The sequence below is a fragment of the Phyllostomus hastatus genome, unplaced genomic scaffold (assembly GCF_019186645.2).
Source record: "Phyllostomus hastatus isolate PE091 unplaced genomic scaffold, TTU_PhHast_1.1 phas_scaffold_46, whole genome shotgun sequence".
Lineage (NCBI taxonomy): Eukaryota > Metazoa > Chordata > Mammalia > Chiroptera > Phyllostomidae > Phyllostomus > Phyllostomus hastatus.
The window spans coordinates 4,159,071-4,181,906 of NW_025334032.1; the positions used below are offsets into that span (position 1 = coordinate 4,159,071).

General features: G+C 41.8%; 1 protein-coding gene across 4 annotated transcripts in view; it reads left to right on the forward strand.

Annotated features, from left to right (window-relative positions):
- FARP1 (FERM, ARH/RhoGEF and pleckstrin domain protein 1) overlaps positions 1-22,836 on the forward strand; it is a 380,744-nt gene that overhangs the window by 336,279 nt on the left and 21,629 nt on the right. For all 4 annotated transcript variants that reach the window (XM_045821170.1, XM_045821167.1, XM_045821169.1 and 1 more), the window contains exon 17: positions 6,233-6,314. In XM_045821170.1, the coding sequence (XP_045677126.1) occupies positions 6,233-6,314 (82 nt within the window). The remainder of the gene's footprint in view (positions 1-6,232; positions 6,315-22,836) is intronic.

Below are 22,836 nucleotides of genomic sequence, written 5' to 3' on the forward strand. Positions count from 1 at the left end.
TTGAAACTGCTGTTTTGCTGTATTTTACTATGTGGCTCATTAACAAGACTGAACCCAGGTGACCACATGAGGTCTCATCTGGGTCTTGTCAAGCCTGTTTGACAAGCCTGCTTGACAAGTGCTGAGTATAACTTTAGCTCCTCTAATTAAACTGGAAGTTAAACCTCAGAAGAGGTAAAGGCACCACTTAATGCAATGCAGTAGTGTAACTCATGGGCACATGATAGCCAAGAATGGGAAGCAGGTATACACCCATGGCGCCAATGTACAGGATGAATCTTTTATCTGTCAGCTGCCCAAGGGAAACTTGAGTGCCTTTCCTAGTGAAGGAAAACAGCTCTTATACAAACATCTTTCCTAAAATTAGTGGAATTTTCCCACTCTAGGGATTTCAAAGGCTATAGAAATCCATCGAAGAATGTTGAGATCCACATATATTACATGTGGCTAATATATTATATATATAAGTTAATACACAGTCATGCACCACATAATGATATTTTAGTTAACAATGGACTGCATACATGATGGTGGCCCCATAAGATTATAATGGAACTGAAAAATTCCTATTGCCTGTGAGGTAGCCATTGTAATGCCATATCACAGTGTATAACTCACACCTTTGTGGGAATGCTGGTGCAAACAAACCTGCTGTGCTGCTGGTGTATAAAAGTATAGCACATACCATTATGTACAGCACATAATACTTGACAATAAATGACTATGTTACTGGTGTATGAGTTTACTACACTAGAGTGTAATCTTACAAAAAAAAAGTTAGGCCCTGGCTGGTGTAGTTCAGTGGATTAAGCATGGGCCTGTGAACCAAAGGGTCACCAGTTCGATTCCCAGTCAGGGCACATGCCTAGGTTGTAGGCCAGGTTCCCAGTATAGGGTGTGTGAGAGGCAACCACACACTGATGTTTCTCTCTCTCTCTTTCTCCTTCCCATCCCCTCTCTCTAAAAATAAATAAATAAAATTTAAAAAATAAAACGATACTTTAAGAAAAAGTTTGCTATAAAACTGTGTCATCTTATGCCACCAGCAACCTCATCTAATTCTTACTATGTCTCTTGACTGCATCATTTTTCTCATGCTGGTTTAATGTTGTGTTATTTGTACAGTAACATGCTATATGGGCTTATAGCCTCGAAGCAGTAGGTTATACCATATGGCCCAAGTGTGTAGTAGGCTAGGCCATCTAGATTTGTGTAAGTGCACTCTGTGATGTTGGCACAATAATGACATCACCTAACCACACATTCCTCAGAATGAATTCTAGTCATTAAGTTGTGCATAATTATAATCTATTACTCTAATTCATTAGCTTTTTGAACCTAGCCACTCTCCCTACCCACATATAAATGGAAGATTTTTTATTCACTTACTTATTTATGTATTATCCTTTTACTTATGCAGATAGACAAACACATGTAATTACACTCTTTTCATTTAGAATCATAGAAACCACGGGGATGTGATGTTTGTTTTGCAAGTGAGGCTTCACATAGTTACATCTATTTTCCCAGGGTTAGGGAGCATCCAGACACAACGCCAGGTGAAAAAGTCAACCCTGTAGCTCCCAGATGCACAGTTTACTGTTGTGTTTCAATCTAAGGGGATGACTCTTAATTTTGTTGGGAGAAGATGAGGAGAGCTGTATGTTTAATAACATGCTTAGATTAACCTTGGGCTACTTTAAAAGCCCAGTGGGTCAGTTGTTTCCTACATTCCCTGGTAAAGAATCTCCTCTGACACTTGACCTAAGCCCAGGACTGCCCTCCTGCCCTCCCAGAAGGGGACAGTGCCATAGGGGGTGCGTATTTCATAACTGGGGATTGTATCACCAAGAATGTCATCAGCATACTGTAAACTGTTTCTTAAGTCCCACCTTGGGGTTGGGGAAGTGAATGGGGTGGCAGAGTCGTGATTAGTGGTGATTTATCCTGTTGGCCTTGCCCCATCTGCATCTAGAGCCTGTAAAAGTGTTTCCTGACGGGCACAACCAGAGACCTGCCTCCTTGTGCCCTGTGTAGACAGGTGGACAGCCTCGCTGTTCGTCAGTAACCTTTCCGGAGAACTGGTTCTTATTCCCCTATTCTTTGCCTCCTCTCTTCTGAGACTGGCTGCTGTTAGTTATGGACCAGCTCACGCAGTGGTGAATGAAGTGTTTCCAGAGAATCCAAGACTCAGAAATTCATGAGGGGGTGTGTGAGTCTGTGTGCGTGTCTGTGTCTTCAACCCTGTGCTGAAATCCTATGTCATTGATCCTGGGAGTACATTAATCATGGTACACAGGTCAGAATTTAGCATCAAGGAGGCTACTCAGTACATGGGTTTTTAAAGTGAAATTGTCAAAGGATTTTCAGCTTTGCTGCCACGTGGTAATTACGCAGACAACAAATATGTGGCCCTGTCTTCCAAACAAGGACCCTTGTGAGGTTAACATCCGGAGGATGTTTTGGAAGAGTTATAATTACTTTTTCATGTTCCCAATAATAAAATGACCTTTTAGCTCTTCACAGTAAAGTATATGCTTTGGACTTGTTGATTTGGCGGCACTAACATAGAGAGGAAGTCAAAACATGATGGTATTTCTATAGGAGGCAGCAGGAGTTTCTGGTTTGTTCCCATGGCCTAACTCAGGGTAGGGGTTTCCGGGGAGGAGGAGATGAGCTGCCTGCACTGACTGCATTAACTTCAGAGGCCCCAGCCTGGTTTCACTACACCACCTAGAGCTGTCCCCTTTGAATTACTGATATCATTGTCTTCCCTGCAACACAGGGGATTGATGTTACTAACCCAGAGCAGTTTCTAAAATGAAAATTAAGATGCTAAAGACTTAGGGAAACAGACAGTGTTGTACTAGCAAGCTGATGCAGGAAGAATGTTCCCTTCAGTTTAGGGTTTTAACATCAGTACATTTTCTTTTGATAAATACTTGGCAAAAGAAGAAAGGAAGTGAAGTCAGTGAAGTTTGGCTTCCATCACTGCTGTACAACCCTCTCCCAGTATCTGCCTCCCAGCACTTCATTTTCTCCTCAGTGTAGGGCATTATCTGTGAGAGGAAGAAAATGCTTATTATTAATAGAAGCCAGAGACCCCCATTTCTCCCCTTGCCCACCCAATCCAGAGGACTCTAAAATATCTAAATTATAGCCCTGGCTGGTGTGGCTCAGTGGATTGAGCACCAGCCTTCGAACCAAAGGGTCGCTGGTTCAGTTCCCAGTCAGGGCACATGCCTGGGTTGCATTCCAGGTCCCCAGTATGGGGCACATGAGAGGCAACCACACTTTGATATTTCTCCCCCTCTCTTCCTCCCTTCCTTTCCCTCTGTCTAAAATGAAATAAAATCTCTAAAAAAATAAAATACCTAAATTATGTGCTTCTAACTAATTAAAGATCTTATATGCATTGTCAGTGATATGATTGAAAGTTTGGGGTCAATTATTTAAGCCCTGGATAATAGCTACATTCTCACAAATCAGGTCTAAATTGTGTGTTGCCTCCTTTTATTGATGTGTGGCATTTACTCAATATTAGGTCATTCTGGCTCAGTACCTGGGTGGTCTTTTGTTGTTCAGGCATGAGGTGCAGTGGGGAGAAGGAAGGAGGACTTTCTAGCTCCTAGAAGAGCTTCATGTGACAGTGAAGATGCAGGAGCTGGGTGTTTATAAATAGCAGAAAGCCTCCATTTCCAGCTGGAGCTCCTTTCTGCTCCCAGTGGGAAGAGAAGAGCAACCAGTAAATTCTCAACCAAACCCAGCCATGCAGGGATCAACAGAATGGTCAAATGATGAATTTTTCAACAGCAGTTTGATTAATAACCATTTGTCAAAAATCCAGAGGTACTTCAGTCCTGCAGCTGATGGGGTGATTTGCAATGAACTGAGAACTATCTTAAGAGCAGAGCCTGGGTCTAAGTCAGATCCTTGAGCATTCTCTATTTAAGGGTAGAATTTGATTTGATGGGTGTAGATACAAGACACAAATGAGTGAGGATAACTGAGATTTCTAGCTTGAGACTGGGACAGCACAGGTACATCATTAAGGAAGAAAATGTTGGAAGAGGATTGGGTTTGGACAATAATATAACTGTGTGGAACTTGTTGAGTTTGAGATACTTGTGGGGTCATTCATGTAGAACCCTCTGGAAGGTACAGGAAATACAGTACTCAGATCAGTAGCTACAAAGAACACTTGAGTATAGATTTGACATCATGAATTGAAACCATGTGGAATAGAAGGATGACGTAAGAAAATAGAAGAAGAAATAGAAAGTGAAGAGAGAAGATTACCACTAAAAGAACACAGACAGCTTAGGAGTAGCCTGAAGAAGAGTTGCAAAGAGGGCTGAAGAACTTAAGAAGTCCGGCAACCTGGAGACAGAGGCTTCCAGAAGCTAAAGAGCAGAGAGCCAGGAAGTTTGGGGCCAACTAGCCCAGAGAGGTCGGCTAGGTGCAGGAGTGATGATACCTCAATGGTTTAGGTCATTGAGAAGGTAATCTTCCATGGGACCATTTCAGGAAAGGTGAGCATAGAATCCATATTTTAATTCATAGAGGTGAGTAGTAATTAAGGCAGTTGGCCAGCAATGTTTCTTTTGGCAGCCAAGAGGAAGCAGAAGGGTTGAAGAATGAACTCTATTTCTGGGGGGAAGAGAATTGAATAGGTAACAGGGAGGCAGAGCCTAGAGGAGTCATTGAAGCCCCCAGGAGGGGCTGGGGGCAAAATGGATGCTCTCCCTTCTTATATTTCAGAGAAGCTTTAGTTGCCTAATAGGTCTGGGTGCACTGTCTCCCCTGCGATGTAATTTATAATACATGCTCAGTTAAAACTAGTGGATTAAGTGGCATGATATGGACAGCCAGGAGCTACATAAGAAACTAGCTCCTCTGTGTCTACTTGCCCTGGATTTTCTACCCCCTGATAGCAGGTACATTCCCCCCTGCTCTCACTTCCCCACCTGAGATATTTGATTGAATCAGTGATTAAGTCAAGAGTACTGGCAGGCTCCAGCTGCTTCCTCTAAGATGGCAGTTGTTTCTCCCATTGCCAGAAGTATATTAGCAATGGCACCTGTTGTGTGTAAATCACAGTCCCTCTTGATTTGTATTGTACGTGTTGTTATCCACACTGAATACTTCTCACTTCACAGTCCTACCCAGATTACTACACCTTTTTATTTTTAATTCATTTCTTTTATTTAAATTGGCTTCTGGCTATCCTGAATAGTTGGTTTGAAGGTATTAGCCTGGTTGATTATTGAAAGTCATGTTCTAATTGTATCTGAGAAATTCTTTCCTTGTCATCAGATAAATTTCACAGATAAACACTGACATCATGATTAGGAGTATAGATTCAAACTAGACTCCTGGGCTCAAATACAAAGCTCACTGTCTCATGATAACTGACATTAGACAAGTTATATGGTCCTTTCTGCCTCAGTTTCTTTAGCTATTTAATGAAGGTGCTAATGGTACCTACCTCACACTGCTGCCATAATTAAGGCATTAAATGAGTTAATTCCTATAATGTGCTCAGTGTGGTGGACTCTACTTAAGAAGTACTAGCTACTATTATTATTACTTTTCTCTCTATTCTTTAAGCCCCTGGATTATCAATGTTGGCTAAACCACTAAGCTATAAGAAATATGAATATATACCCAAATACTCACTGAAAATGCTCACATCTTTGTCATCTGCCACTTAGCACATCTGGGGGTACGTTGGTCCCTCCTTTCCCTGCCCATCTCTGAACCTGGGACACCCATCCTACCTTCTTCTGGATCATACTTCCCATTACCTCCATGTATGGGTCTCCTGCACTTTCTCATTTATATTTTTCTCTTCCCAACTGATTTTCACACAGTTCCTTTTATGTTTCACACTAAGGGATATTGGGAGCAGAAACCTTGATTTTTGAGGCTAAGTCTTGCTTCTTACAAGAGTATAAATGTAAAATGAGGTCAAATTAAAATGATCAGAAAATAGTCTGCCCTGTCTCTTTCAAAGGGCAAATAGAATTCACTGCCTGCAGAATGACTGCATTAATATCATAATTTCCTCCCAGTGCTAACAATCTCTAACACCCAAGAAGGAAGAGACACAAATAGTCAATGGGAAGGAAGACCTCAATTTTGTTATTTTGTGATCTAGCACTGGGACATTTTTCCAGTAATGTTTTCGGTGCTAACACCTTCGTGTCTAATCCTTTCCTTTTGTCTTCAGGGAGGGCCGCTCCAATGCCCACATCAGAGGAGATTACCAAAGAATCGGAGATGTCATGCTGAAAAACATTCAGGCCATGAAGGTAAGCTGCTTTGGGATCTGGGCACAGCTAATTCCCCAGGAAAAACAATGCTGTGGCTGCCAGAGTCAGCCAGCCATAATAACCTTTCAATGAACATACAGTGCATGATATGACAGCCTGCACCTAACACAGAGCAGGGTAAATATAAACTCTTCTATCCTTTCTAGGTAATTTCATTTCAGAGCATAATGGGAAATCCAATCACTATAGGGGAAGAAACACTTTTGTACATTTTCTACTCAAAAACTCTATGTTGTAACCAAAACAAAAGGTATTTTCCATGAACAGATCATTCAAAACTTGTTTCAAGAAATTGTGTACACAAATCCTGACTAGGTAGCTCACTTGGTTGGAGTGTCATCCTGTGCACCAAAAGGTTGAGGGTCGATCCCTGGTCAGGGCTCATACCTATGTTACAGGTTCAGTCTCCAGTCAGGGGACATACCTAAGTTGGAGATTTAATTCTCGGTTAGGGCAGGTATGGAAGGCAACCAGTCAGCGTTTCCTTCTTACATTCATATTTCTCTCCCTCTCTCTCTCTCTCTCTCTCTCTCTCTCTCTCTCTCTCTCTCTCTGACTGAACATTTCATTTTCAGTCAGTTGTTTGGCTTCTTCTAAGCATGACAAAAATATTGGATTCAAAGCTATATGACAATTCTAGTCAGGTATATGACTTTAAAAAGTACAAGACTTTAAATGTACAAGATTTCCAGTCAAGATAGTGGCATAGGCAGACATGGCTTGTTTCTTAGCACAACCACTCAAAATTACAACTAAAATATAGAACAACCATCACTCAGAACCATCAGAAATCAAGTTGAATGGACGTCTGACAACTCAGAATTAAGGAAGCCACATCCACCCAGACTGGTAGTAGGGACCCAGACGCAGAATGGACTGGTCCCACCACCCACCTGTGGTGGATAAAAATTCAGGAGGGATATCTTGGGAGCTAGGAGTCCCAGGCCCACACCACATCCCCCAGCCCAGGGTTCCAGTGCCAGGAAGGTAAGTCCTCACAACTTCTGACTACAAAAACCAGTGGGGATTGAGTTTGTGGAAAAAAACTTATGGAGCTCCAAGCAGTTCCTCTTAAAGAACCCACATGTGGACTCACCTATTCAGGCTGACTCCCTCTGAGCTACAGGACTGGGTTAGCAGAATGAAAGGTACCAGTGGCATATAGAGAGAAACTGAGGTGTCTGGCATCAAGGTGAACAGAGGCCATTGTCCCTTTTTTAAACCCTCCTCCAATAGAGCCACAGAGCTGGCAATCTGGTGCCATGTCTAAGACTCCAACAGTTTGGCTAACACTGTTTGACCCACCTTGGAGATCCCCAGAGACTCTACCTCACCTAATTTATGGGTCCACCCAAGCTGCTTTTCCATATGAATGGTTGGTCTTGGTTCATGCTTCACAACTTCCTAAATCCTATCAAACAATCAACAGCTGGCCTCAGTGAGACCCAGGCCCTGCACTAGCAGCAGCCAACTTAGATTCACAGCTTGGCTTCACCTGGGAATCTCAGCTCAGCACAAGTAACAGCAATCTCAGATTGCTTTATAACTCACGCAGGGTGGTCCCCGGGAAAATACAGGTCGGGGCTGATCTTAGCCTGCACCACCCAGGACCACCTAGGGGACAGCTACAGACCACTTCGGAACACCACTCCCCTACCCCTGCACAGCTTATCCTCCAGGGAAGGAGGAGGTTGGTGGTAAGTAGTCACAGCCAATCCTTACAGCTGCCTGGCCTGGGCAAATCCCTACCATTGATCTGCCAACAGCAGCCAAGGCTCAACCACAAGAGGAGGGTATACTCAGCCCACCCAAAGTATGCGCCTTGAGTACCCAGCTGGGGTATAGAGGAGGCTGTGCCACTGGACCCCACAGTGCACCTACTACATTAGGACGCACTACCAAGACACAGATTCAAAGCACCTCTACCTAATACATAGAAACAAACACAGGGAGGCTGCCAAAACAAGGAGCCAAAGAAACATGGCCCAAATAAAGAACAGATCAAAATTCCAGAAAAAGAGCTAAATGAAATGGAGATAAGCAATTTTTCAGGTGCAGAGTTGAAAACATTGGTTATAAGGATACTCAAGGAACTTAGTGAGGACCTCGGCAGCATAAAAAAGATCCAGTCAGAAATGAAGGATTCACTAATTGATATAAAGAACAGTTCACAGGGAAACAACAGTAGACTGGATGAAGCCAATAATCAGATCAATGATTTGGAACATAAGGAAACAAAAATCAACCCATCAGAAGAAAAAAAGAATGCAAAGAAACAAGGGTAGTATAAGCAGCCTCTTGGACAACTTTAAGAGGTCCAACATTCCCATCATGGGGGTGCCAGAAGGAGAAGAGAAAGAACAAGAAATTGGAAATCTATTTGAAGAAATAATGAAAGAAAACTTCCCTAATTTGGCGAAGGAAATAGACATGCATGTCCAGGAAGCAGAGAGAGTCCCAAACAAGGTGGATGCAAAGAGGACCACACCAAGACACATCGTAATTAAAATGCCGAGGATTAAAGACAAAGAGAAGATCTTCAGGGTACAAGATTAAAGCAGAGAGTTACCTACAAAGGAGTTCTCATAACACTGGTCAGCTGATTTATCAAATGAAACTTTGCAGGCTAGAAGGCATTGGCAAGAAATACTCAAACATAAAAAGCAGGGGCATACAGCCAAGATTGCTCTACCCAGAAAAGCTGTCATTTAGAATTGAAGGTCACATAAAGAACTTCCCAGACAAGAAAAAAACTAGTGGAGTTCATCATCACCAAATCATTATTATATGAAATGTTAAAGGAACTTATTTAAGAAAAAGAAGATCAAAACTATGAACAATAAAATGGCAAAAAATACAAATCTATCTACAACTGAATCTAAATAACAAACTAAGCAAACAGAACAGAGACAGAATCATGGACAGGGAGAATGTTTTGATTGCTGACAGATGGTGGGGGTGGGCAGGGGTGGGAAATGAGTGGAAACGTGAGGGGATTAAGAAATACCAATAGGTAGTCACAAACTAGCTATGGGGGTATAGAGTACAGTATAGGAAATGGAGTAACGAAAGAACCTATACCCATGATCCATGGACATGGACAATGGTGAGGGGATTACCTGAGGGAGTGGGGGAAGCTGGGTGGAGGGCAACAAACAGGAAAAAATCAAAATATCTGTATTAGCAAAATCAATAAAAAACAATTGTTTAAAAAGATGGTTAAAATGGTATATATGTACATTTTACCACAAAAATAATTTAATGGTAAAACCATCAATATACAAGCTAAATATATGTTGTGCGTGGGTCACCGGCCAGCAGTGACCACGGAATGCTGTGGATGGCTCAACGATAAACACGCGAGAAAAAACGACACATGCACAGAGACAGACTAGTTTCTGTGGGGAAGTAGGGACGGAATGGCCACCCCCCCTAGTGGGGAGTGCGCTGATTTACCGTCCATACCTGCTTTTATTAGGCTCATTTTGCATAATAATTCAGGTAAAGTACAGTACTCATTAGGGGGAAGTAAGGAACCATAGAAAACAAAGAACTCTGCCGGTCTATTGAGTTGGGGGGTCAAAGAGCTGTAAGACTGAGGAACAAACTAACTTCCTCCTAAGACCCTTCTCATTCAACTGAGAGCATTCTAAACAAAGGAGGTTTCACAGTAATTTACATATTCTTTCTTAGGCCTGATCACCCTGGGGAATCCGCACTTCTCAGTTCCGAGCTGCACCACCCTGTCATTGTTTCAGGCTTAGGTGGAGCAAGGGAACTAGGTAACCAAGAGATAAGGAAGTTTTCTCCCAGACGCTGAGAACTCAGGCTATGTCAGAGCCGAGGAGCGAGGGTCCATCACCCCCTTTTGCTGCAGCCCCCCAAGTCCTTCTTTTGGGGGGGGCCTCCCAAAAGTGATCGTGCCTGTCTTAGGTCGTTCCCCCGTGGGGAATCTTACCCGTCTTGGCTAACCGACCAAGCTTTTTGGGGTTCAGTCATGAATAAAGCAGCAGAAGCAGCATTCCTGCCAGGGAGATAAGCTTTTGTCTCCTTGCTGGCTTACGGTTCCAAGGGCGTTCCCTTAGCCTTAGCTAGGCGGGGGTTTCAGCCTCTGATACCAGTCAGGGCGGTTCCCAACAAATATAGTTTTAACTATCAGTAATATCTGTAATCATACAAAAGAATGAAGACATACCCCAAAAATTCATTACATATTGAGTCAGTATTCTACTTGGGTTTTGGTTTTTGGGGAGTTTTTTTTTTCCGTTTTTTAATTAATTATTTTATTGTTGTTCAATTACAGTTGTCTGCATTTGCCCTACCCACTACCCTACGCCAGCCAAACCCATCTCCCTCCCTTCCTTCCACACTACCCCTTGATTTTGTCCATTTGTCCTTTATGGTAGTTTCTGAAAATCTTTCCCCCATTATACCCTCCCGCCTCCCCTCTGGTTACTATCAGACTGTTCTTAATTTCAGTATCTCTGGTTATATTTCATTTGCTTTTTTCTTTTGTTGACTATGTTCCAGTTAAAGGCGAGCTCATATGGTATTTGTTCCTCACTGCCTGGCTTATTTCACTTAGCATAATGCTATCCAGTTCCATTCATGCTGTCACAAAGGGTAGGAGTTCCTTCTTTCTGCTGCGTAGTATTCCATTCTGTAAATGTATCAGAGTTACCATGAGTTTTGACCTACTCATTTACTGATGAGCACTCAGGTTGCTTCCAACACTCAGCTAGTATAAATTGTACTGCTATGAAAATTAGGGTGCATAGGTTCTTTTGGATTGCTGTTACAGGATTCTTAGGATATAATCCCAGCAGTAGAATTGCTGGGTCAAAAGGTAGTTCCATTTTTAGTTTTCTGAGGAAATTCCATACTGTTTTCCAGAGTGGCTGCACCAGTCTGTATTCCCACCAACAGTGCACTCGTGTTCCCTTTTCTCCTCACCCTCTCAAACACTTGTTTGTTGACTTCTTTATGATGGCCACTCTGAACAGTATGAGGTGGTATCTCATTTTGGTTTTAATTTGCATCTTTCTGATGGCTAGTGATGCTCAGCATCTTTTTATGTGTCTCTGGGCCCTCTGTATGTCCTCCTTGGAGAATTGCCTGTTAAAGTCCTTTGCCCATTTTTCAATTGGGTTTTTTGTCTTCCTGGAGTGGAGTTGTGTTAGTTCTTTACATATTTTGGAGATCAAACCCTTGTCCGAGGTATCACTGGCAAATATGTTTTCCCATATAGTTGGTTCTCTTTTCATTTTAATGCTGTTTTCCTTAGCCATGCAGAAGCTTTTTAATTTGATCAGGTCCCATTTGTTTATTCTTTCCTTTATGTCCCCTGCTATAAGGGACATGTCGACAAAGATGTTGCTGCGTGCAGTGTCTGAGATTTCCCTGCCAATGTTTTCCTCTGGGACTTTTATGGTGTCACGACTTAATGTTGAGGTCTTTTATCCCCCTTCAAATTATTTTTGTGTGTGGTGTAAGTTGGTGATTGAGTTTTGTTTTTTTGCATGTAGTTGTCCAGTTCTTCCAACACCATTTGTTGAACAGGCTATTTTTGCTACATTTTATGCTTCTGCCCCCTTTGTCAAATATTAATTGACCATAGAGACTTGAGTTTATTTCTGCACTCTCTTTTCAGTTCCATTAGTGTACTTGCCTGTTTTTATGCCAGTACCAGGCTGTTTTGATTACAGTGGCCTTGCAATACAGTTTCATATCACGTATTGTGATCCCTCCTGCTTTGTTCTTCTTTCTCAAAATTGCTGCAGCTATTCGGTGTCATTTATAGTTCCATATAAATTTTTGAAATGTTTGTTCTGTCTCTGTGAAATATGTCATTGGTACTTTAATAAGGATTGCATTGTATCTATAAATCACTTCAGGTAGTATAGCCATTTTGATTATGTTAATTCTTCCAATCCATGAGCATGGTACATGCTTCCATTTGTTTGTGTCTTCCTTAATTTCTTTCTTCAGTGTTGTATAGTTTTCTGAGTACGGGTCTTTTACCTCCTTGGTTAGGTTATTCCTAGGCACTTTATTTTTCTTGTTGCTCTATCAAATGGGATTTTTTTCCTGATTTCACTTTCTGATATTTCATTGTTGGTGTACAAAAATGCCTTTGATTTCTGAGTATTGACTTTGTATCCAGCTCTTTTGTCAAATTGATTTATTAGGTCAAGTAGTTTTTTTGGGAGCCTACAAGATTATGTGCGTATATGATCATGTCATTTGCAAACAATGACAGTTTTGCTTCCTTCTTTCCAATTTGGATGCCTTTTATTTCTTTTTCTTGTCTGATTGCTGTGGCTAGGACTTCCAGTACTATGTGGAATGGGAGTGGTGAAAGCAGGCATCCTTGTCTTGCTCCTGGTCTTAGTGGGAAAGCTCTAAGTTTTTTTCCATTGAGTATGATGTTGGCTGTAGGTCTGTCATATATGGCCTTTATTATGTTGAGGAATACTCTTCTATTCCCACTTTGCTAAGTGTTTTATCATAAATGTGTGCTATACCTTGTCAAATGCTTTTTCTGCATCTATTGATAAGATCATGCAATTTCTGTATTTCCTTTTGTTTATGTGGTGTATTATGTTTTTTGATTTGCAAATATTATACCATCCTTGCATCTCTGTGATGAATCCTACTTCATCAAGGCGTATGATCTTTTTAATGTATTGCTGGATGTGGTTTACCAGTATTTTGTTAAGGGTTTTAGCATCTGTGTTCATCAGCAATATTGGCCTGAAGTTTTCTTTCTTTGTTATGTCTTTATCTGGTTTTGGGATTAGGATGATGTTGGCTTCATAAAAAGAGTTTGGGAGACTTCCATCTTCTTGAGTTTTTGAAATAATCTGTGGAGGATGGGTGTTATCTCTCCCTTAAATGCTTTGTAAAATTCTCCTGTGAAACCATCTGGTCCAGGGCTTTTGTTTTTGGAACTTTTTAATTACTGTTTCAATTTCATCAGCTGTTATTGGTCTGTTCAGGTTTTGTGCTTCTTCTTCATTGAGTTTTGGAAGATTATATTTTTCTAGAAATTTGTCCATTTCATCTAGGTTTTTGGATTTCTTGGCATATAGTCAGTTCTTTGTAGTAATTTCCCACAATGCTTTTTATTTCTGTGCTATCAGTTATAATCTTTCTTCTTTCATTTCTGATTGTGTTTATTTGGGTCCTCTCTCTTTTTTTCTTGATGAGCCTGCTAAAGGCTTGTTGATTTTGTTTATCTTTTCAAAGAACCAGACTGTGGATTTATTAATCCTTAGAATTGCACTTTTAGTCTCTATGTCATTTAATTCTGCTCTGATCTTGGTTATTTCCTTCCTTCTGCTTGCTTTGGGTCATCTTTGTTGTTGTTCCTCGAGTTTTTGTGGGCATAGGGTTAGGTTGTTTATTTGAAATGTTTCTATCTCTTTTAGGTAGGCCTGTATTGCTATGAATTTCTTCTCAGGACTTCCTTTGCTATGTCCCATAAGTTTTGGGTTGTGAGTTCATTTTTGTTTGTTTCCAGAAACTTTTTTATTTCTTTCCTAATCTCATTCTTGACCCATTCATTGTTTAATAGCGTGCTATTCAATCTCCATGATTTTGAGTGTTTTGGGGTTTTTTTCCTGGAAAAAACTTAGAGCTTTCCCACTTTATCTCTAGTTTCAGTCCCTTGTGGTTGGAGAAAATGCTTGATATGATTTCAGTTTTCTTGAATTTGTTGAGGCTTCTTTGGTGTCCAATCATGTGGTCCGTCTTTTAAAATGTTCCATGTACGTTCGGTAAGAATGTGTATTTTGCTTCTTTGGGATGAAGGGCTATGTATATATCAGTTAAGTCCATTTCATCTAGGGCATTGTTCAATGGCAAATACCTTTGTTGGCATTTTGTTTGGCAGATCTGTCCATTTTTGACAGTGGGGTGTTAAAATCTCCTACTCTAATTGTGTTACATCAATAACTTTCTTGTAGTCCTCCAAGATTTTCTTTATGTATTTGGGTACTCCTATGTTGGGTGCATATATATTTACTATGTTTATGTGTTCTTGATTGATTCTTCCCTTGAGTATTATGAAGTGACCTTCTGGGTCTCTTTTTATGGCCCTTGTTTTGAAGTCTTATTTTTTTCTCATATGAGTATTGCAACCCCAGGTTTTTTTTCCTGTCCTTTTGCCTGGAATATTTGTTTCCAGCCCTTCACTTTCAGTACATGCAGGTCTTTTGTTCTGAGGTGGGTCTCTTCTAGATCGCATATGTGTGGGTCATGATTTCTTATCATTCAGCTATTCTATGTCTTTGATTGAGGCATTTAATTAATTTATGTTTAAGGTTTTTATTCATAGGTACTTATTTATTGCCAATTTTTCTTACCCTTGTTCCTCTCTCTCTCTCTCTCACTGTTTTTCTTCCTGTTCTTAAAGCAGATCCTTTAGCATCTATTGCAGAGTTTGTTTGGAGTAGCTATATTCTTTGAGGCTTCTTTTGTCCAGGAAACTCCTTACTTGTCCTTCCATTTCAATTTAGAGCCTTGCTTGATAGAGTAATCTCAGTTGTAGGCCCTTGGTTTTCAGTACTTGGAATATTTCTTGCCATTCCCTTCTGTCTGAAGCATTTGCACTGAGAAGTCAGCTGCTAGTCTTATCAGGTCTCTGTTGTATGTTACTTCCTGGTTTCCCTTGCTGCCTTTAAGATTCTCTCTTTGTCTTGGAATTTTTCTATTTTAATTATGATGTATCTTGAAATGGGCCTGTTTGGGTTCCTCTTGATTCAGACTCTCTGTGTTTCCTGGATTTTTGTGACTTTTTCTCTCATCAAATTAGGGAAGTTTTCCAGCAATTCTTTTTCAAACAAGTTTTCTATCCCTTGCTCTTCTTCTTCTGGTATTCCTATTATATGGATAGTATTGTGTTTCATATTGTCCTGCATTTTCCTTAACCCCTCTTTTTTCTTTCTGAGCTTTTTTTTCTTTTCTTGCTCTTTCTGGGTGTGTTTCTCTACCCTGTCCTCCAGCCGCTTATCCGATCCTCTGCTTCATATAACCTGCTTTTGATTCATTCTACTGTGTTCTTCAGTTCAGAAATTGTTTTCTTCATTTCCTCTTGGCCCTTGTTGGTAGTCTCTATTTCCTTTTTCATGTTGATATAGTTTGCAGTGAGTTCACTGTAGTTTCCCTGTAGTTTTTGGTGATTATCTGTGAGCTCATTGAGCTTCCGGATAACCATTACTTTGCACTCGATATCTGATAGTTGACTTGCCTCTATTTCATTTAGCATTTTTTAAGGCTTCCTCCTTTCCTTTCATTTGGGAATTCTTTGTCTTCCCATTGTTTGTGAGACTCTTGTTGTTAGCCTCTGCTTCTTAAATTGGTCTGTTCTGACTCCCTGGGTTTATGGTGTGAACTTCTATGGTAGAAGACCTGTGAGATTCAGTCATGCAGTCTCCTTGATCTCCTGTGCTCACTGGTCTTGGTCTGTCATTTATGTTGGTTCTGGATATCTTTGGGTTTTGATTGTTGTTTGGTCTTTCTTTGGTGGGTCTTTCCCTCCAGATGGTTAATTGAGGGTCACTCCGTCCACCACATCTTGTGTTCTGTTGTGCAGGTGTGGACAGGTTGTGTTGAAGCTGGTTCTTCTGTCTGTATGAGGTTTTGAGGCTTTTCTCTCTTGTTCAGTTGTTTTTTGTGTGTAACTTCTCCAGCATGTAATTGTATTTCCAGATTTTTCCTGGGTGGATATTAGTGGGGCTTCCACTCCCTCCTTCATCTTCTTCTATTGTTGTCTGTTGGTGGTTCTTTTGTTGGTGGGTTTCCTCTTCCAGCAGGTATACTGGTGTTCACAGCTCCCACCTATTGTTTTTTGTGATCAGTTGGAGGGGGAGGCAAAATTGTTTAAGACAGCAGGAGTATATTCTATGGTATTTAAAGTACCAGCCTGTAGAGAAAAGATAGGAGATCCTTTGGATATGTATAGTGGTAACCATGATATTTCACCCAAGCAGCCACTTTTTTGAAAGGGTGGAAAAATGATAAGACTCTTGTTGGGGGGTGGGGGAGGATTGTGAGTTGGATCTAGAAAGCAGTGAGCTTGTGGGAGGTCAGATTCTGAGGTACAGTGAGAGTAAGGATAGAAAATAGTTGTAGTGTGCGAGAGCACAGAGTTAACCACAACAGTAATAAAGTTCCAGAAACAGTGAAGTCAGCTAAGATCTGGGAGGGGTGCTGTGTAGTATTTACCATTGTATGGAACAGCAATTATTTATGATAGTAATGGAGCAACAATCATATGACAGAATCTATGTGATCTGAATAACAAGAATAGGAAGTACAGGACCTAGAGTAAGTAGTGTTCTATTGGAACACAAGTGAAGTGAAAGACAGAAAATTAAAAATACACAATGAAAGAGAGAACAAGGGAAACCAGTCAAACAATGCAATTTAACAAACAAAGTGAAGAAGACTAAACAGAAAAAAGAGAAATATAAAAATACTAATAAAATGAAAGATGTAAAAACAATGAAAAATTAATAATACAAATATGCAATAACTTGCAAGTTCTCTGGAGCAGCAAAATGAAATTTGTCTGTCTCAGTTGTTGGGATGATCCCTCTTTGGATCTTATTGTGGTCCTTTCATAACTCCAGGTTTTACTGTCTCACTTGTGGGAATTAAAAAAAAAAGGGAAGGAAGAATGAATAAGAAAGAAAAGGAGAAGGAATAAAAAATAAAGGAGGAAAGAAAGGAAGAAGTAATGAAAAAAATGTTAATTAAAAAAAAGAAACCTCTTACTGGCTTTAAACAAGCCAAGCCAGTTCTGCTGGTCTTCCTGGCTGCAGCAGGCTGAGCAGGGCATTGGACTTCACTTTTCTCTCTTCCTGTGATTTTGCAGGAATGCAGGCCAGGTGCAAGCTGCATTCTTCATAGTTGCCCAGCCTCCAGCCCAGTTCCTCAGTTCGTTGCTGGGCCCCCAGTGCCCTTATGCACTCAGCCCATGCCTTCAGCCCAGTAATTGTACTGTCTTTGAGATGCACCAATTAGGGGCAATTTACACATCACCTTCTCACTCTTTGCTGTCCTAGGTGCTAGGGACTCTCAGAGTCTCTTCAGGGTAGTTCAGCACCCCCTCAGCCACCAGTGAGTTAAATCTTTCTGGGGATTGCTAACTCCCTGAGCCCTGCTGCTCTCCTCTGCGGGGGACATCTCCGCCTTCCTCTTAGAGAGCCAGTCGGTCCTGCAGGGTAGGAACATTGCTGTGGCTGCCACGGGGAATGCAGGCACACGCCTCCTCTGCTGCTGCACCCAAGGCAGTGGGGTTGTGCACAAGGTGTCCCCTTGCTGTTGCGTCTGGGGCAGTGGGGTTGGACTCGAGGTGCCTCTGGGCAGCAAGGTCAGGTGCACACCATCCCTTGGGCTTCAGGTGTGAGCCTGCGGCCTTGGCCTCCATTGCTGCTGGGGGAGCACAGCAGCTGGGGCTAGAGGTAGGGGCACAGGAGGTGGGGTGGCTGCTGTGGGAGAATTCCCTAATCAGCCACTGATTGCCTCTGTTTTTCTTTTTCTTTTTGAAAACTTCCCTCCTATTCAAGCTTGCCACTCCAAACAAGTGCCTAGCCTCTCTTATAGCCCAACTCTCCAACCAGACTGGAGACTATCCGGGTCTGCGTCCATCACAGCCCAACTCTTCCCAGCCAGCATCCACAGTCTTCATAGGTACACGCTGTCCTTGTGTGTTTGCCACTTCATCTTTATTCAACCCCTGCGACTTCAAGCATCCAGGTCCTTCCTGTGCTGCTCAAACCTTGTTTGGCAGGGGAAGGAGCCTTTGACCTGGCTCTCTCCCAATAATCCTGTGGCAGACCAGGCAGGCACCAGGCCTGGGGCTGCAGCGCCCTGGTCCTCGCATTGGTCTCAGGGACCTTATTGTCCTGAAGCACTGTCTTTAGCATCTGATTTTTCAATGTCCTCTTCAGTTTTGGCCTCCAGTCTTCATATAGGCTAGAATACCGTTGGGTGTTCACTCTGTTCTTCAGAAGATCAGCTAGGTATTTCCCCCATGCACAGGGGAAGTGGACTCCACTCCCACCTATCTCGCTGCCATCTTCCCTCCTCCTCTACCTTGTTTTTGAAAGCTGCCCCATCTTTTATATCTGAAACTTTCATTTTTGCATTTTCATTTTAATCTATGAATAATTATTTTAGCGTAGACTTTTAATTCACACAACTTATCTTTTGAATATAAATACATATACATTTGCATTTTAAAGCATTCTTTCTATATCCTGACTGCCCCAGAGCCTGCCTAAAAACCTTAACTGATAACTGCCCTGAACAAGCTAATAACCCCCTAAAGAAAAGAGATTGCTCATAACTTTCACCATTTCAGTCTGTCCAGCTGTCCAATCATTTATCTGTCCATCCATCCATCCATCCATCCATCCATCCATCCATCCATGCATCCATGCATCCATCTATCTAGTACCTACTATACATATGGCACTCATAGAGTAAAAGTTACTGTTGGGGATGGAATTAAATCCCAAGAATCTGGCTAATTTGTTTAGAGTTTAATGTTTTCCCTTTAGAATTGTATAATCTCATGAGATAGGGCGGGAGAGGATTTAGGGCGTGATATATGACCCAGCAAAGATAAGATCTAAAGCTTGTCAAGAGATTTCCTATTACTCTTAATAAACATCAAGAAATTATCTAACAGACCCTGAGCTATAGCTTATTTTTTCATGGTATTCAAAAAGCAACCCTCCCTGCTTTAGACAATATCAGAGGCCATGGAAGTGATTGGGATTGCAGATTACCATGCTAAAAAAAAGCGAGGATTCCCTGCCTGGTGTAGCTCAGTGAATTGAGTATGAGCCTGCAAACCAAAAGGTTACAGGTTCGATTCCCAGTCAGGGCACCTGCCTGGGTTGTTAGCCAGGTCCCTGGCAGGGAGCTCATGAGATGCAACTACACATTGATGTTTCCTCTCCCTCTCTTTCTCCTTCCCTTCCCCTCTCTCTAAAAAATAAAATCAAAAATAAAATAAAATCTTTAAAATAAATAAATATAGGTGGAAATTCTTTAAAAAAAAAAGACAGCAAGTATTATCCAAGATGTTCCACAACTATGGTATCGTTACTGCCACAATGAGGTTGATGTACAAAACTCAGATGTAACAGTACCAGACATCTGTTCATGTCCATGGTGGTTCTTAAAAAATTAATATATATTATATAATAACACCATATTCTCACCACCATCCCATACACAGAGTCTCCCCATTATCATGCATTTGTGTGGCAAATTTCTTACAACTGATGAACCAATATGGATATATTATTGTTAAACCCATAATTTACATTAAGATTCACTTTTTGTGTTGTACACTCCATGGATTCTGCCAAGTGCATAATGTCACATATCCACCATGACAGTTGCATGCAGGAGAGTTTCACTGCCCTAACAGTCCTCTGTGCTCCTCCTGTTCATCCTTCCCACCTTTCCACCCTGGACACTACTGATCTTTTACTGTCTCCATAGTTTGGTCTTTTCCAGAATGTCGTAGAGTTGAAATCATTGCATATATAGCCTTTTCAGGCTGGCTTTTGTCACTTGTTAAAAATAGCCCTTTTCCTCTCTTCTTGACATGTTTTTGTTACTCTTTTACTTCCCAATTATTTTTCCTCACAGAAAGCCTCTTTTCCCATATTCTCTACTTTTTCTTGGCCCAATTTGATTTTTTGCCTTTTCTCACAGTGTTTCCTTTATCTGAGATTATAAAACTGAGCTTGCTCCCTTTAAGGAGGCGTGGACTCCACCATGGGCCTGTGGGAACAGCAGTGAAAACCTGCCAGTTACATTCCCCAGCCCCTCTGGGACAGTTCCCAGAGTTTCCCATTTACCAGCTCTACATTGTGGCTCTCTCTGGCCTGTCTGCTGACTTTCCACGGAGAGCTGACATTGAGTACACATCGGTCCTCTTCTCTGTTCACCTAGCACCTAAGACCTAAAAATATACCCAATTTCCGCTCATAACAATTCTGTCTCCTCAGTCTGCTGAGTTGGCATTTTTACATTTAGTCAGCTTCCTCGGCTGTGCTGGCATTTTAGTTATTGGGCTGATGCCATGAGCATCTATAGTACAGAACTCTGCACAAGCAAAATGGAAATAGATGGAGAGGCTCAGAGCCACTAGCAGACTTTTGGAGACTATTATTGTTTAATGATTACTATAGTTATTATTGTTAGTTTTAAAGAATTTTTATGAAGTGTGGAAGGGAGCAGCAGAAGATACAGAAACCCTGGTTAGCATTTTCATCCAAAATGCTTAGGGTGATCTGCTTTCACTGTCTTTCCCACGCACCCCCCAACCTTTGTGTTTACCTGCATTTTGCAGAGGCTCAGCAAGGGTGCTGTCATTACCCTTCAGCTATTCCCAGACCCTCTGCACAGGACTGAAGGAGCTGGGCTAAGGGCTCCAATCCCCACTGGAACGGCAGAGATATCCAAATTGTGGCCTGTAGCCCACACAGTGAACTTTCAACTGGAAACATCTGCTACATGCACAAAGGCACTTCAACATCCACACAAAGAAAGAAGGTCCCCACCTTTCATCTTGATCCTTCACCTGCCACCCAAGCTGGGATCTTCATTTGCACTTGAGTTGTCTGTCTCCCCAGGCCTCTACCTCCTGCCTTAAACTCCTGTGACATTACTTTTTCTCACTCTGTTTTCCCTTTCCTGGATGACCACCCAGTTTCCTGATGAGCCTCTCTCTCTCTTTTTTTAAGATTTTATTTTTAGACAGAGGGAAGGGGAGGAAGAGAGGGAGACAAACTTCAATGTGTGGTTGCCTCTCGCATGCCCTCTCATGGGGACCTGGCCTGCAATCCAGGCATGTGCTCTTTGGTTCTCAGGCCCGTACTCAATCCACTGAGCCATACCAGCCAGGGTCTGATGAGCCTCCTCACTTCACATTGAGCCTTTATACCAGCCTTTATATTACAGCCAGACTGACAAGACTCAAAACTCTCGTTGTCTGTGATTTGGAGAATGCAGTCCAAACTTTAAACCTGTTGAAAAATCCTTCACACTCTTTCCAGACCCTCTCTCCCCATTCTTTCACATTCTACTCTGTGTTCCAGTGACCATGAACTCATTTCTTCAGGCACTCAGGTCATTGTAAGACTCCTGCCTCCGCTGCATGCATGCATTTGGTTCATTTGTTCATTAATGCCTGCAGGTAATAGACATTTATTGAGCACCTACTATGTATATCAGGCCCTAAGGATCTAGTGACATAACACACTACTTGCATGCACACACACAGGTGAAGGCATTGTATAATTGACACTGTGTAACTGTTTATTTGGTATAATCCAAATAAACTCAATGGACTATACCAGTGTTTTTCTGGTTGTGATGTCTGTTGTTGTGCTTAATATTGGCATGAGGAAGGCCAAGTGAAGGTGCACAGGATTTCCTTGTACATTTCTTTGCAACTTCCTATGAATCTGTATTTTTTTTTTAAAAAGTCACAAAATAAACTCTACAGAGGAGACCAGTGATAAGAACAAGGTAGACAAACACAGTGTGAGAACAGGAGGATAAACGAGTCCCTAACTCTGCTGGAAATCAGGGAAGGCCCCAGAGCTAACCCTGAAGGGTGAGGCAGGGCTGGGGTAGAAGGATGTCTTAGGAAGCTAGTGTCATATGCAAAGGTTCTAACACATTCAAGTGCAGGCTGTTCAGTGGATGGCCTGGGATGCACAGCAAGAGGTGAAGATGGAGGGCTAGGAGGGATTTCATCCTAAGAACCCTATGCACCCTGCTGAAGACTCTGGGGGTTATTCTAAGATGGTGGGAGCTCTTGTCATATCCAAGTAATCAGTGACCTGCTCAGTTAAATTTTAAGTTCATGTTGGTGGTTGATATGCAATAAGGTGGTGGGTGAGGAGAGGTGGCAGAGATGCCAGTGGAGACATCATTCCAGTGGTGGATGGCACAAGGCTTGAAACTGCAGGGATGAGGACAAACACAGGTTTGATGGTTTTAGGAGGTAGAATTGGTAGGACTTTGGTGAAGGATTCAAAACATGAGGGACTCTGGAATGTTCTCCAGCATTTTCTGTCTTGAGTAAGTGGCTAATGGTGGCACTGTTCTTGAAGTTAGAGAATCACAGGGTGGCCCCAGGTGGTGGCAGGTTTGTGTCTAAATTAATTGAGTTTCTAGATGTTCCTGGAGAATGAGAGTGCAGATGTTGGGATTAGAACTGTCGGTGTGGGGGCTAGCAGCAGCACACAGGTAGTAGGCCTATTCCTGGGAAGTACTTACAGGGTAAGACTTAAAGCAACTGCTGTTCTCTAGTCCTGGAGTGTCATGTCTCTCCCATCCCATTAGTACCCATCTGTCTGGAAATGTGCTCCCTTGTACTCCTCCCCACCTATCGTGAAGATTCAGTCCTCCTTTAATGCTCTACCATCAAACTTTTTACCCTGCATCTGTCTTCACCATGACT